The sequence below is a fragment of the Protomyctophum parallelum genome (assembly GCF_964188405.1).
Source record: "Protomyctophum parallelum genome assembly, chromosome: 8".
NCBI lineage: Eukaryota > Metazoa > Chordata > Actinopteri > Myctophiformes > Myctophidae > Protomyctophum > Protomyctophum parallelum.
In genome coordinates this window covers 54,294,579-54,311,523 of record NC_139703.1, presented here as the reverse complement: position 1 = coordinate 54,311,523, position 16,945 = coordinate 54,294,579, and the positions used below count along the sequence as shown (strand labels likewise).

At 47.2% G+C, this 16,945-nt stretch overlaps 1 protein-coding gene across 1 annotated transcript in view; it reads right to left on the bottom strand.

Annotated features, from left to right (window-relative positions):
- LOC310863515 (choline/ethanolaminephosphotransferase 1-like) overlaps positions 1-16,473 on the bottom strand; it is a 30,400-nt gene extending 13,927 nt beyond the window's left edge. Inside the window, exons 1-5 of the mRNA XM_083771917.1 lie at positions 16,360-16,473; positions 8,552-8,702; positions 4,813-4,987; positions 3,278-3,425; positions 3,037-3,178 (exon numbers count right to left, since the gene is read on the bottom strand). Coding sequence (XP_083628043.1) covers positions 3,037-3,178; positions 3,278-3,425; positions 4,813-4,987; positions 8,552-8,702; positions 16,360-16,402 — 659 coding nt within the window. The 5' untranslated portion in view covers positions 16,403-16,473. The remainder of the gene's footprint in view (positions 1-3,036; positions 3,179-3,277; positions 3,426-4,812; positions 4,988-8,551; positions 8,703-16,359) is intronic.
- Between the last annotated feature and the right edge of the window lie 472 nt (positions 16,474-16,945).

Below are 16,945 nucleotides of genomic sequence, written 5' to 3'. Positions count from 1 at the left end.
CCAGAGGTTTTTTTCCTTTTTTTAACTGTTTAGCCCATTCTGAGCGGGCACCCATTTTGGTGTCAGCATCATGTTATGCTTTAGCTATTGAAAAATAGCAGATCTACAAGCTCATATCGCGCCACCGAGTGGCGCGATACGAGCTTGTAGGTCTGCTATTTTTGAAAAATCGAAGAACGACTGACATTTTTTAGAATCTGATCTCAGGTCAGAATGGGTTCATCAGACCAGTGTGAGTCCGGCGGAAACCTCGTATGAATCTGATCTCAGGTCAGAATGGGTTCATCAGACCAGTGTGTGTCCGGCGGAAACCTGGTATGAATCTGATCTCAGGTCAGAATGGGTTAAGTGCCAAAACCGTAATCCCGTCTTCTAGACGTCTTTGCAATGAGTGCCAAGGCCGACAAGACGTAAAAAAACAATTATTATTTTTTACACTTTTTTTAAAACGCCCTCTCTTTTTTTATAATGGGAAAATTGGCGACTTTATGGTCATTTTTTTAATTAAGGGGACCATCATTTTCCAAAAAGAATATTATGACATTAGAAATGAGACATTAAACTAGTGACTGGAAGCAGAAAGTATTCATGACCATGTTTATTAAGGTAATACAGTCTAGGTGAAGTTGGGCCCAAATACATGGACTTCTATGGAGCTATGGGGTTTTTTGGGCCCAATGACAGCGCCACAACAGGCCATTATATGAACTTTCATTTCCTTAGTGGCTTCACAAAATATCTGTCTGACTGCCCCCCTGGTTAAATATCTGTCTGACTGCCCCCCTGGTCCCAACCCACACCGCAGACCAATCAGAAGCCTCGGTTTTGGCATGCCCCGCCTACCATGGAGATAGGAGACTTTACAGACTTAGTAGCGAAGTGACAAAACAAATGACTAGCCTCGATACCCAGGCTTTCATTTCGTCTGCGCGAAAGATGAAAGCCTGGAAAAAGCCGTGGGCTGAACCAGTCTAAAAGTGGGAGTCAACCCTTCTGGGTGGGCGTCGCTCTAAATTATGTGACGTAGCGCTGCACTAGGGGGGAGAGGAGGGGCCGGGGGTGACGGACAGATCGATGAGATCCAATCAGGGTGCGCGTTTTTCTGAGCCGCGACCCTCCCATCTAGGCCAGAAATGTCTCTGCTTAGGTCAGGCTACAAATGACAGAACGCCGCGATTCAGGCCAGGCTACCGCCAGAACTCACTCTCTCTGCTTCCTGCCCTGGACACTATCCCATAACTCACACTCTCTGCTTCCTGCCCCGGACACTATCCCATAACTCACACTCTCTGCTTCCTGCCCCGGACACTATCCCATAACTCACACTCTCTGCTTCCTGCCCCGGACACTATCCCATAACTCACACTCTCTGCTTCCTGCCCCGGACACTATCCCATAACTCACTCTCTCTGCTTCCTGCCCCGGACACTATCCCATAACTCACACTCTCTGCTTCCTGCCCCGGACACTATCCCATAACTCACTCTCTCTGCTTCCTGCCGGACACTATCCCATAACTCACTCTCTCTGCTTCCTGCCCCGGACACTATCCCATAACTCACTCTCTCTGCTTCCTGCTGGACACTATCCCATAACTCACTCTCTCTGCTTCCTGCTGGACACTATCCCATAACTCACTCTCTCTGCTTCCTGCCCTGGACACTATCCCATAACTCACTCTCTCTGCTTCCTGCCCTGGACACTATCCCATAACTCACTCTCTCTGCTTCCTGCCCCGGACACTATCCCATAACTCACTCTCTGCTTCCTGCCGGACACTATCCCATAACTCACTCTCTCTGCTTCCTGCCCCGGACACTATCCCATAACTCACTCTCTCTGCTTCCTGCCCTGGACACTATCCCATAACTCACTCTCTCTGCTTCCTGCTGGACACTATCCCATAACTCACTCTCTCTGCTTCCTGCTGGACACTATCCCATAACTCACTCTCTCTGCTTCCTGCCCCGGACACTATCCCATAACTCACTCTCTCTGCTTCCTGCCCTGGACACTATCCCATAACTCACTCTCTCTGCTTCCTGCCCCGGACACTATCCCATAACTCACTCTCTCTGCTTCCTGCCGGACACTATCCCATAACTCACTCTCTCTGCTTCCTGCCCCGGACACTATCCCATAACTCACTCTCTCTGCTTCCTGCCCCGGACACTATCCCATAACTCACTCTCTCTGCTTCCTGCCCCGGACACTATCCCATAACTCACTCTCTCTGCTTCCTGCCCCGGACACTATCCCATAACTCACTCTCTCTGCTTCCTGCTGGACACTATCCCATAACTCACTCTCTCTGCTTCCTGCCCCGGACACTATCCCATAACTCACACTCTCTGCTTCCTGCTGGACACTATCCCATAACTCACACTCTCTGCTTCCTGCTGGACACTATCCCATAACTCACTCTCTCTGCTTCCTGCCCCGGACACTATCCCATAACTCACACTCTCTGCTTCCTGCTGGACACTATCCCATAACTCACACTCTCTGCTTCCTGCCCCGGACACTATCCCATAACTCACTCTCTCTGCTTCCTGCCCCGGACACTATCCCATAACTCACACTCTCTGCTTCCTGCCCCGGACACTATCCCATAACTCACACTCTCTGCTTCCTGCCCCGGACACTATCCCATAACTCACACTCTCTGCTTCCTGCCCCGGACACTATCCCATATCTCACACTCTCTGCTTCCTGCCGGACACTATCCCATATCTCACACTCTCTGCTTCCTGCTGGACACTATCCCATATCTCACACTCTCTGCTTCCTGCTGGACACTATCCCATAACTCACACTCTCTGCTTCCTGCCCCGGACACTATCCCATATCTCACACTCTCTGCTTCCTGCTGGACACTATCCCATAACTCACACTCTCTGCTTCCTGCCCCGGACACTATCCCATAACTCACACTCTCTGCTTCCTGCCGGACACTATCCCATATCCACTATGATCCAGAAACACTCACATGCCAAAGCGCAGCGTCCATATCCAGTATGATCCAGAAACACTCACATGCCAAAGCGCAGCGTCCCCGACACGTAGGTCTGCCAGTGGGCGCAGTAGAACATGAACATGCCCGCGAAGCAGCAGAAGAACATCCAGTCAGGGTGGGTGCCCAGCTGGACCGCTATGCACGTGCCCAGCACCACGAACACTGCACAGAGAATAAACATAGCAGAACATAGTCAGATGGACCGCTAAAAATAAACCTATAGGCTAGAATGCATTAAAGTGCCATTTTAATAGATCACACCTGTGGACACAGAGTCACAGCCGTGGTCAAACAGCTCCCCCAGTGGAGAGCTGCTGTTGGTGCGCCTGGCCTGTTTGCCGTCGATGGCGTCCAGCGACTGGTAGATGAACAGTCCCAACGCACACAGGAGGTACGTCCACACCGGAGCCTGACACACACACGCACACACACACACACACACACACACACACACACACACACACACACACACACACACACACACACACACACACACACACACACACACACACACACACACACACACACACACACAAGCTGTATTATTGAAATAGCACTGACGAAGGCCTTAGGACCCAAACGTGCACTTTGAGCACAGATCACTTTATGAGCATGATCAACAACAAAAAGGTTTTCTTAAAGGTTTTATGACATTCATTTTCATTTATTTTTCTTTTTTCTTTTAGGTTTTATGACCTCAATTACACCCAAAAAACCTGAACTTTGAACATGCAGTGGATTTTCTGTGCTCTGAAGTTTTCTTTGGGGTTTTTTGGGCCTTTTGAGCTACAATGAAAACAGGCAACACAGTGAAACAGTGACATCTGCTGGCAAATCCCATTGACATATATGGGATTTGCAGTACGTGATGTCACTTACTGCCGGCAAATCAGAGCACCTGTTTGAGCCAGAAAACCCCAGATCACAGAAAATCTACTGAATGTTAAAAGTTCATGTTTTTTGAGTGCAATTGAGATTAGAAAACCTAAAAAAAACAAGAACAATTCCAAAACCTTTTTTTTAATGTCACAATCCCTTTAAGTCTCGGTCTAAAGGAGTTTTCCTTCATTTTTTATACAGTGAGTGAGTCTTTTTCATGTCTCAGGTCAGAATGGGTTAATCAGACCAGTGTGTGTCCAGTGGAAACCTCGTATGAATCTGATCTCAGGTCAGAATGTGTTAAAGTTATTTATTATTATTAGCCTACTATAATTTCTATCCCACAAAAATGCAACCCATTTTTTTCACCCAGTGTCAATTATCTAATGTAATCCTGGGCGCTACACTTCCTCTGCCAACCTGGGCAGAGGGAGTGCACCTCATGCTTCCTTCTATGCATGAGGAGTCCACGCTGCTTCCTTTCACCTGACAAGAATGAGAGTTTCAATGATTCACTGAATGAATGGAAGGCCGTGCTACGCCGTAGCCTGAAAACCCACCTTTTCAGACTCCATCATGGCCCATAGCACTTACCCTACCCCCTTAGATAGCATTTCTGTAGACTTAGATAGCATCTGATACAGACTTATAGCATGTTATGTAGACAGCACTATAATTGCATTGTATATAGTCATAGCACGCCATAGTACATATGTATAGCATAGTAGTATAGATGTATAGTTTATATGTATAGTTTCATTATATAGATATTCCACTGTTACTTTCTTAGCTTACGCATGTTTCATGATAAATGCTTTTATGTGATGTATTCCCATGCTTTTGTTCTTGCTTAAATGTAAGTCGCTCTGGATTAAGAGCGTCTGCTAAATGCCTAAATTGTAAATTGTAAATTGTACCTGCTCAGTGGCCGTCGGGCAGTAGTAGACCAGCACCAGGGTGGTGAACACGTTGGTGGCCAGGCCTACGATGGTGATGAGGTTGGGCGCCACCCAGACGGGCACCCTGGCCACCAGCCACTCCCAGAAGCGCTGCATCAGAGGCTCAAACAGAGAGCAGCCCACACTGCTGTACCTGGAACCACAATGATGAAGAGTCATCACATCATCATCATCAGAGGCTCAAACAGAGAGCAGCCCACACTGCTGTACCTGGAACCACAATGATGAGAGTCATCACATCATTTATTTATTTTACTGATGGTTGTTTCTTTTGTAATTTACCCCGATTTATAATGTTGTGTTTGATGTATTGTTTTTAGAGCTGGGACTCGATTAAAAAAATGAATCTAATTAATCAGAGGCTTTGCGATTAATTAACCTAGATTAATCGCATTTTAATCGCATATCAATATTCAACCCGAGAACAGCGAGAAATATTTTCTTAATGTTTTTTGGTATCCCAGTGAATCAACGAATAGTGACTACAGGATACCACTCATTTTCAACATTTTACTGTCATTAATATACCTGTTGTGGAAATAATAATAAAAAGTCACCCCATTCTGTGTTGCCTAGAACTGGAGGTCTGAAAAAAAATTAGTAACAGTAACAAGTACATCTCAGTGACATCACAAAGCTGTACTTACTTCATATTGTTACTGTTTTTTGTCAGACCTCCAGTTCTAGGCAACACAAAATGGGGTGACTTTTTATTATTTCCAGTTTTCAGTACTATAGAAAAGCGCCCAGTGAGAAACGTTCCGCCGTGGAAAAAAAGGTGTGATTAATTTATCTGTAGTTAAAGGTATATTCAGTGATTTCACTTAATTCAAATATCCCTTATTTTTTTGTTTTGTTGTGATAATCCTCCCTACTATAGAGTGTGCTGGCCATATAAGGAGTTCCTCCCTGTCCCCAGTTAACCCCTGGGGGTCAAAAAACCTTAGGTTTCGTTTTTGACTCTCTATCCTGATTGGACGAAAGGCTGGGTCCCACAGCCAAAAACGAAACCTAAGGTTTTTTGAGTGAAATCACTGAATATACCTTTAATTAATCTAAATTAATCGCAATTAGTCCCGGCCCTAATTGTTTGTTTGTTTTGTGACTGTATGTTTGTGTACTGTAACCTCGGCTACATTGAAAATGAGGGCTTTTCCCTCAACTGTATCTCAGAGTATGAATAAAGGTGATGAAGAGCATACGTACATGAATGAATATTACATTTCTGTTTGGCTGTGAGGTTACACAGGGCAGATATGACAAATAACCTAAATGTACCAATGTTGTATTTTAATAATAATAATAATAATAATAGAAAATAGATTAATAATAGTAATCTGCCATGTACAGTACAGTATGAAGCTTGTTGGTTATTGGTTTGATCATTGTTTGTGAATAGAGGGTATGCACATGCATAAAGTGACATTTTGGTGTCGGCATCATGTTATGCTTTAGCTATTGAAAAATAGCAGATCTACAAGCTCGTATCGCGCCACTCGGTGGCTTGTAGGTTGTAGGTCTGCTATTTTTGAAAAATCGAAGAGCGACTGACATTTTTAGAATCTGATCTCAGGTCAGAATGGGTTCATCAGGACCAGTGTGTGTCCGGCGGAAACCTCGTATGAATCTGATCTCAGGTCAGAATGGGTTAATGTCGTTTAACGTTGTTTAACGTCGAGGTCAGAAAGTCGTTTCCTGCCCCTCGGTGGGCGTTCCCGCGTAACTTCCGGGTTCGATGATGATGTCACAGTCACACGCATATACCCTCTATTGTTTGAAAATATATACATTTTCTTTCAACATGGGAAATGTTTACAATTTAGATTCATGACGATTTATGCAAAGAAAACTGAACCCAGGTGAACTTGCCTGTGTTCCACCAGTCTCTTTATTACTCAAAGAAAACTGAACCCAGGTGAACTTGCCTGTGTTCCTCAGGTCTCTTTAGACTGAACCCAGGTGAACTTGCCTGTGTTCCTCCAGTCTCTATAAACTGAACCCAGGTGAACTTGCCTGTGTTGCTCCAGTCTCTTTAAACTGAACCCAGGTGAACTTACCTGTGTTCCTCCAGTCTCTATAAACTGAACCCAGGTGAACTTACCTGTGTTCCACCAGTCTCTATAAACTGAACCCAGGTGAACTTACCTGTGTTCCTCCAGTCTCTATAAACTGAACCCAGGTGAACTTACCTGTGTTCCACCAGTCTCTATAAACTGAACCCAGGTGAACTTGCCTGTGTTGCTCCAGTCTCTTTAAACTGAACCCAGGTGAACTTGCCTGTGTTCCTCCAGTCTCTATAAACTGAACCCAGGTGAACTTACCTGTGTTCCCCCAGTCTCTTTAAACTGAACCCAGGTGAACTTGCCTGTGTTCCTCCAGTCTCTATAAACTGAACCCAGGTGAACTTACCTGTGTTCCCCCAGTCTCTATAAACTGAACCCAGGTGAACTTACCTGTGTTCCCCCAGTCTCTATAAACTGAACCCAGGTGAACTTACCTGTGTTCCCCCAGTCTCTTTAAACTGAACCCAGGTGAACTTGCCTGTGTTCCTCCAGTCTCTATAAACTGAACCCAGGTGAACTTACCTGTGTTCCCCCAGTCTCTATAAACTGAACCCAGGTGAACTTACCTGTGTTCCCCCAGTCTCTTTAAACTGAACCCAGGTGAACTTACCTGTGTTCCTCCAGTCTCTTTAAACTGAACCCAGGTGAACTTGCCTGTGTTCCACCAGTCTCTATAAACTGAACCCAGGTGAACTTGCCTGTGTTCCCCCAGTCTCTATAAACTGAACCCAGGTGAACTTACCTGTGTTCCCCCAGTCTCTTTAAACTGAACCCAGGTGAACTTGCCTGTGTTCCTCCAGTCTCTATAAACTGAACCCAGGTGAACTTGCCTGTGTTCCTCCAGTCTCTTTAAACTGAACCCAGGTGAACTTACCTGTGTTCCTCCAGTCTCTTTAAACTGAACCCAGGTGAACTTGCCTGTGTTCCACCAGTCTCTATAAACTGAACCCAGGTGAACTTGCCTGTGTTGCTCCAGTCTCTATAAACTAAACCCAGGTGAACTTGCCTGTGTTGCTCCAGTCTCTATAAACTGAACCCAGGTGAACTTGCCTGTGTTCCTCCAGTCTCTATAAACTGAACCCAGGTGAACTTGCCTGTGTTCCACCAGTCTCTATAAACTGAACCCAGGTGAACTTGCCTGTGTTCCCCCAGTCTCTATAAACTGAACCCAGGTGAACTTGCCTGTGTTCCTCCAGTCTCTTTATTACTCAAAGAAAACTGAACCCAGGCGAACTTGCCTGTGTTCCACCAGTCTCTATAAACTGAACCCAGGTGAACTTGCCTGTGTTCCACCAGTCTCTATAAACTGAACCCAGGTGAACTTGCCTGTGTTCCTCCAGTCTCTTTAAACTAAACCCAGGTGAACTTGCCTGTGTTGCTCCAGTCTCTATAAACTGAACCCAGGTGAACTTACCTGTGTTGCTCCAGTCTCTATAAACTGAACCCAGGTGAACTTGCCTGTGTTGCTCCAGTCTCTATAAACTGAACCCAGGTGAACTTACCTGTGTTGCTCCAGTCTCTATAAACTGAACCCAGGTGAACTTACCTGTGTTGCTCCAGTCTCTATAAACTAAACCCAGGTGAACTTACCTGTGTTGCTCCAGTCTCTATAAACTGAACCCAGGTGAACTTACCTGTGTTGCTCCAGTCTCTTGAGCTGGTGTCGGGTCAGAGGGGGCGAGGGCAGCTCTATCAGCCGGCGCAGGGCTCCGGGGGCCAGCCAGCCCCCCCCCACCACCATGGGGGGGTCCCCGCCAGGGGCACGGTGCAGCAGCCGCGGCCCACCTGGGGGGGGGGGGGGGGGGGGGGGGCGCCAAAACGTCATGCGATTGTCCTACAAATAACTGTGATTGATTTAACCCATTCTGACCGGGCACCCATTTTGGTGTTAGCATCATGTTATGCTTTAGCTATTTAAAAATAGCAGATCTACAAGCTCGTATCGCGCCACCGAGTGGCGCGATACGAGCTTGTAGGTCTGCTATTTTTGAAAAAAAATCGAAGAACGACTGACATTTTTTTAAATCTGATCTCAGGTCAGAATGGGTTCGTCAGACCAGCGTGTGTCCAGTGGAAACCTCGTATGAATCTGATCTCAGGTCAGAATGGGTTAATGTATAGAGCACGAGTTTAGGGACAACTTCTGATATTTACATAGATACTAGTCCTTAATCTCCTTATCTAGAGCGATGAATTGCCTTGTTGTTGAAAAGTGCTGTACAAATAAAACTGCCTGCCTATCTAAACGACAATATTGGTTTCTTTTTTCATATAGTTATATGATAATTATTATAGCCACACGCCCAAAATTGGACAGGACCTGTGATACAAAAATGGCTGTAACTTTTTCTTTTTTTCGCGATGTTTTCGACAGAGCAGGCCTCTCATTCTGTGGACCTTAATGACCAAGTGTATAGAGCACCGAAGTCTGACGTCACTTTCAGTAGAGGGCGTCAGTCCCCAGGTTCATGTATTTGTTTAGTTGCATTGAAATCGCCATAGGAGGATTTTTAGATCGCCTCATATAAGAACTGTGTTTGAAAAATAAACATGTCACCCCGGCCGCTTCACTCATATGGATATGAAGAATCAACTGACTGAGAGAAAACGCTAATGTTACTGCTGCTGAATTAGTTAGATTTTCGCTAGAAGCAGACTGTATCATATATGAGTGACTGACTGTTGCAAACGATACAGAGACATCTCCCTGACAATAACGCCGAGACAGCTTGTTTATTTTTGGACCACAACGCTTATAGTAGACGATATTAAGATCACCCCATGTTATTCTCCATAGAGAAATTACTTCCGCGAACCGGGGGGTTCGAAGGGATGAGCGAGTTACGTCAGGACTTTAGAACCAGGGGAATGGAAGGGATGAGCGAGTTACGTCAGGACATTAGAACCAGGGGAATGGAAGGGATGAGCGAGTTACGTCAGGACTTTAGAACCAGGGGAATGGAAGGGATGAGCGAGTTACGTCAGGACTTTAGAACCAGGGGAATGGAAGGGATGAGCGAGTTACGTCAGGACTTTAGAACCAGGGGAATGGAGGGGATGAGCGAGTTACGTCAGGACTTCGGTGCTCTATAGAGAACACAAATACAAATCCTTAAAGGACCACTTCACCACTTTTCAACCTATCTTCATATAATAGGTCCTCACTAATAATCATGAAAAAAATGGCGCAATTGTTTTCTACTCAGTCTGTGTCTCATAGGAGGGCTGTGGGCAGTTTAAAAACCGTCTTCCAGTGACATCATCATTAGGCAGATTTTGTTTTAAACAAAAATATTTAGATTTTCATTATCGTGAGAACGGTGGCTTCCATTTTAGCATTGCAACTTTTCAGGACTAGAAAGCCTGCAGTTTATATTAGCTTGGATTCAAGATCGATGTCATTTACAGTAATATTTTGAATGCTTCAGCGGCTCCATTTGCTTCCACTTGTACACTCCGGGCCATTTGGAGAACACTTTGGGCGCGTTGGGAAATAGAACCCATACCGGGCCATTTGGAGAACACTTTGGGCGCGTTCGGAAATAGAACCCATACCGGGCCATTTGGAGAACACTTTGGGCGCGTTCGGAAATAGAACCCATACCAGGCCATTTGGAGAACACTTTGGGCGCGTTGGGAAATAGAACCCATACCGGGCCATTTGGAGAACACTTTGGGCGCGTTGGGAAATAGAACCCATACCGGGCCATTTGGAGAACACTTTGGGCGCGTTGGGAAATAGAACCCATACCGGGCCATTTGGAGAACACTTTGGGCGCGTTGGGAAATAGAACCCATACCAGGCCATTTGGAGAACACTTTGGGCGCGTTGGGAAATAGAACCCATACCGGGCCATTTGGAGAACACTTTGGGCGCGTTCGGAAATAGAACCCATACCGGGCCATTTGGAGAACACTTTGGGCGCGTTGGGAAATAGAACCCATACCGGGCCATTTGGAGAACACTTTGGGCGCGTTCGGAAATAGAACCCATACCGGGCCATTTGGAGAACACTTTGGGCGCGTTCGGAAATAGAACCCATACCAGGCCATTTGGAGAACACTTTGGGCGCGTTGGGAAATAGAACCCATACCGGGCCATTTGGAGAACACTTTGGGCGCGTTGGGAAATAGAACCCATACCGGGCCATTTGGAGAACACTTTGGGCGCGTTGGGAAATAGAACCCATACCGGGCCATTTGGAGAACACTTTGGGCGCGTTGGGAAATAGAACCCATACCGGGCCATTTGGAGAACACTTTGGGCGCGTTGGGAAATAGAACCCATACCGGGCCATTTGGAGAACACTTTGGGCGCGTTCGGAAATAGAACCCATACCGGGCCATTTGGAGAACACTTTGGGCGCGTGGGGAAATAGAACCCATACCGGGCCATTTGGAGAACACTTTGGGCGCGTTGGGAAATAGAACCCATACCGGGCCATTTGGAGAACACTTTGGGCGCGTTGGGAAATAGAACCCATACGGGGCCATTTGGAGAACACTTTGGGCGCGTTGGGAAATAGAACCCATACGGGGCCATTTGGAGAACACTTTGGGCGCGTTGGGAAATAGAACCCATACCGGGCCATTTGGAGAACACTTTGGGCGCGTTGGGAAATAGAACCCATACCGGGCCATTTGGAGAACACTTTGGGCGCGTTGGGAAATAGAACCCATACGGGGCCATTTGGAGAACACTTTGGGCGCGTTGGGAAATAGAACCCATACCGGGCCATTTGGAGAACACTTTGGGCGCGTTGGGAAATAGAACCCATACCGGGCCATTTGGAGAACACTTTGGGCGCGTTGGGAAATAGAACCCATACCGGGCCATTTGGAGAACACTTTGGGCGCGTTGGGAAATAGAACCCATACCGGGCCATTTGGAGAACACTTTGGGCGCGTTGGGAAATAGAACCCATACCGGGCCATTTGGAGAACACTTTGGGCGTGTTGGGAAATAGAACCCATACCGGGCCATTTGGAGAACACTTTGGGCGTGTTGGGAAATAGAACCCATACCGGGCCATTTGGAGAACACTTTGGGCGCGTTGGGAAATAGAACCCATACCGGGCCATTTGGAGAACACTTTGGGCGCGTTGGGAAATAGAACCCATACGGGGCCATTTGGAGAACACTTTGGGCGCGTTGGGAAATAGAACCCATACGGGGCCATTTGGAGAACACTTTGGGCGCGTTGGGAAATAGAACCCATACCGGGCCATTTGGAGAACACTTTGGGCGCGTTGGGAAATAGAACCCATACCGGGCCATTTGGAGAACACTTTGGGCGCGTTGGGAAATAGAACCCATACCGGGCCATTTGGAGAACACTTTGGGCGCGTTGGGAAATAGAACCCATACCGGGCCATTTGGAGAACACTTTGGGTGCGTTGGGAAATAGAACCCATACCGGGCCATTTGGAGAACACTTTGGGCGCGTTGGGAAATAGAACCCATACCGGGCCATTTGGAGAACACTTTGGGCGCGTTGGGAAATAGAACCCATACCGGGCCATTTGGAGAACACTTTGGGCGCGTTGGGAAATAGAACCCATACGGGGCCATTTGGAGAACACTTTGGGCGCGTTCGGAAATAGAACCCATACCGGGCCATTTGGAGAACACTTTGGGTGCGTTGGGAAATAGAACCCATACCGGGCCATTTGGTGAACACTTTGGGCGCGTTCGGAAATAGAACCCATACCGGGCCATTTGGAGAACACTTTGGGCGCGTTGGGAAATAGAACCCATACGGGGCCATTTGGAGAACACTTTGGGCGCGTTGGGAAATAGAACCCATACAGGGCCATTTGGAGAACACTTTGGGCGCGTTGGGAAATAGAACCCATACCGGGCCATTTGGAGAACACTTTGGGCGCGTTGGGAAATAGAACCCATACCGGGCCATTTGGAGAACACTTTGGGCGCGTTGGGAAATAGAACCCATACGGGGCCATTTGGAGAACACTTTGGGCGCGTTGGGAAATAGAACCCATACCGGGCCATTTGGAGAACACTTTGGGCGCGTTGGGAAATAGAACCCATACCGGGCCATTTGGAGAACACTTTGGGCGCGTTGGGAAATAGAACCCATACCGGGCCATTTGGAGAACACTTTGGGTGCGTTGGGAAATAGAACCCATACCGGGCCATTTGGAGAACACTTTGGGCGCGTTGGGAAATAGAACCCATACGGGGCCATTTGGAGAACACTTTGGGCGCGTTGGGAAATAGAACCCATACCGGGCCATTTGGAGAACACTTTGGGCGCGTTGGGAAATAGAACCCATACCGGGCCATTTGGAGAACACTTTGGGCGCGTTGGGAAATAGAACCCATACGGGGCCATTTGGAGAACACTTTGGGCGCGTTGGGAAATAGAACCCATACCGGGCCATTTGGAGAACACTTTGGGCGCGTTGGGAAATAGAACCCATACCGGGCCATTTGGAGAACACTTTGGGCGCGTTGGGAAATAGAACCCATACCGGGCCATTTGGAGAACACTTTGGGCGCGTTGGGAAATAGAACCCATACCGGGCCATTTGGAGAACACTTTGGGCGCGTTGGGAAATAGAACCCATACCGGGCCATTTGGAGAACACTTTGGGCGCGTTGGGAAATAGAACCCATACCGGGCCATTTGGAGAACACTTTGGGCGCGTTGGGAAATAGAACCCACTGGAAACACTCAAAGGGTGCGTTCGGAAATACCGCTGCGGTATTTCCGAACGCACCCTTTGAGTGTTTCCAGTGAGCCCTGCCTCAGTTTAACCCATTCTGACCTGGGATCAGATTCATACGAGGTTTCCACTGGACACACACTGGTCTGATGAACCCATTCTGACCTGAGATCAGATTCTAAAAATGTCTATTACATCCTGACAGTTTCATTATTAACCCATTCTGACCTGAGATCAGATTCTAAAAATGTCTATTACATCCTGACAGTTTCATTATTAACCCATTCTGACCTGAGATCAGATTCTAAAAGTGTCTTCAATTTTTCAAAAATAGCAGACCTACAAGCTCGTATCGCTATCTATATGATCTATATGAGCTTGTAGATCTGCTATTTTTCAATAGCTAAAGCACGACATGATGCCAACACCAAAATGGGTGCCCGGTCAGAATGGGTTAAATGGAAGAATGGAACAGAGCCTTAACACCTTGAGGGCCCGGGCCTATTTAATCCATTAATAAAATGTGCCCATCGTCGGCAAGAACCTCTAGGCTTGCTGACGATGGATCAGTTTTCATAGCACTAATTTGACAGAGATTATCAATCTCCGTATCGGGCACATGACCGATTGACCGTGCACTTGAACTTGACGGTGATTTACGTCATGGGCCCCCAATGGTGTTAATTAGTATCAGTTGGTAAATGGTAAATGGTGCATTTATATAGCGCCTTTATCCAAGGGGCTTTACAGAGATTGTGCATTACATTCACCCATTCACACCCATTTATACACCGATGGCAGCGGAAACCATGCAAGGCACCAACCAGCACATCGGGAGCGAATTAGGGGTTCTGTGTCTTGCTCAAGGACACTTCGACAGTAACTCTGGGGGAGCCCACAGGGTTCCAACTGGCAACCTTACGGTTATCATCCAGGCACTCTACCCCTGAGCCACCCATACCCACCCATACCCATACCCATACCCCATACCCACCCATACCCCTTACCCATACCACCCATACCCCTGAGCCACCGCCGCCCCTAACACCTGTGAAGGAAGTATAGGGAGGGGGCCCATGTCCATAGAGCCTATTGGTGTGGGGAAGGATTGAAATGACATGGGTACGCACGAAATTCAGACGGAGCATTAGTCCCATATGTGGGAACCGCTCGAACATGCGCTGCTCCCGTGCTTGCGGTTCTGGTTCTGGTTCTGGTTAGGGTTTGAGGTAGGCTGTCGTCTGTCGGACCGATGACTAGTCTGAACTAAGTACTGCACCCCTAGGTTTAGTTGTGCTGCCCCATGGGAAGTTAGGGTTAGGGTGAGGGTTTCGTGGGGGGCATACTTAGTTTAGACTACTCATTGGTTAGACATGGGTTAAGGTTAGGTTTAGACTAGTCATTGGTTAGACATGGGTTAAGGTTAGGTTTAGGTGTGCTGCCCCGTGGGAGGTTAGGGTTAGACTAGTCATTGGTTAGACATGGGTTAAGGTTAGGTTTAGGTGTGCTGCCCCATGGGAGGTTAGGGTTAGACTACTCATTGGTTAGACATGGGTTAAGGTTAGGTTTAGACTAGTCATTGGTTAGACATGGGTTAAGGTTAGGTTTAGGTGTGCTGCCCCGTGGGAGGTTAGGGTTAGACTAGTCATTGGTTAGACATGGGTTAAGGTTAGGTTTAGGTGTGCTGCCCCGTGGGAGGTTAGGTTTAGACTAGTCATCGGTTAGACATGGGTTAAGGTTAGGTTTAGGTGTGCTGCCCCGTGGGAGGTTAGGTTTAGACTAGTCATTGGTTAGACATGGGTTAAGGTTAGGTTTAGACTAGTCATTGGTTAGACATGGGTTAAGGTTAGGTTTAGGTGTGCTGCCCCGTGGGAGGTTAGGTTTAGACTAGTCATTGGTTAGACATGGGTTAAGGTTAGGTTTAGGTGTGCTGCCCCGTGGGAGGTTAGGTTTAGACTAGTCATTGGTTAGACATGGGTTAAGGTTAGGTTTAGGTGTGCTGCCCCGTGGGAGGTTAGGTTTAGACTAGTCATTGGTTAGACATGGGTTAAGGTTAGGCTTAGGTGTGCTGCCCCGTGGGAGGTTAGGGTTAGACTAGCCTGACCCAAACAGAGACATTTCTCGTCTAGAGGGGCGGGTCGCGCCTCAGAAATGCGCGCACCCTGATTGGATCTCATCGATCTGTCCGTCACCCCCGGCCCCTCCTCTCCCCCCTAGTGCAGCGCTACGTCACATCATTTAGAGCGACGCCCACCCGGAAGGGTTGACTCCCACTTTTAGACTGGTTCAGCCCACGGATTTTTCCAGGCTTTCATCTTTCGCGCAGACGAAATGAAAGCCTGGGTATCGAGGCTAGGGTTAGACTAGTCATTGGTTAGACATGGGTTAAGGTTAGGTTTAGGTGTGCTGCCCCGTGGGAGGTTAGGTTTAGACTAGTCATTGGTTAGACATGGGTTAAGGTTAGGTTTAGGTGTGCTGCCCCGTGGGAGGTTAGGTTTAGACTAGTCATTGGTTAGACATGGGTTAAGGTTAGGTTTAGGTGTGCTGCCCCCGTGGGAGGTTAGGGTTAGGGTGAGGGTTTGAGATAGGTTGTAGTTGTAGGACTAATGACTGGTCTAACCAATGACTAGTCTAAACCAGGACTAATGACTGGTCTAACCAATGACTAGTCTAAACCAAGTACGGTCTAAACTAAGTACGGTCTAAACTAAGTACGGTCTAAACTAAGTACGGTCTAAACTAAGTACTGCACCTGGCGCGTAGTTGTCAGCGTGCCGCAGTCCGGGGACACTCATCCTGGACGCGCCTGGCCACCGTCCGTCACCTGGCGGCACGCTTCAGGCTGCCTCTTTAGCGCCTCCTTCAGGTAGATGAAATAAAGATGAATAAAGAGGTTTTGAACTTTAGTTATATAGGGCAATTATAACGTATTATGGCATATAAGGCTCATTAGTCAGGGATCGTTTTAAATGTATTTATTATTATGCAAAAGTTATAGTGATTATCAAAAATAATTGTGATCAGTGTAATTGTGTAAGAATTGTGACAAGCCTACCTTCAGAGTGCCTCTTTAGTGCCTCCCTCAGGCTGCCTCTGGTAGTGCGCCCTCCAGCGCTAACACAACAGCCATATGCAAATGAGCTGAAAGCTGCAGTGGACAAGAAGAACACAGTGGAATACATTACTTTTACTTCAGTAAGAGTATTAATACCACAAGAAGAACACAGTGGAATACATTAGTTTTACTTCAGTAAGAGTATTAATAACACAATGTAGAAAGTAGAAGTACTCTGTTAATACTGGCCTGTCAAAAATACTACATGTGAGATAATAGCCAT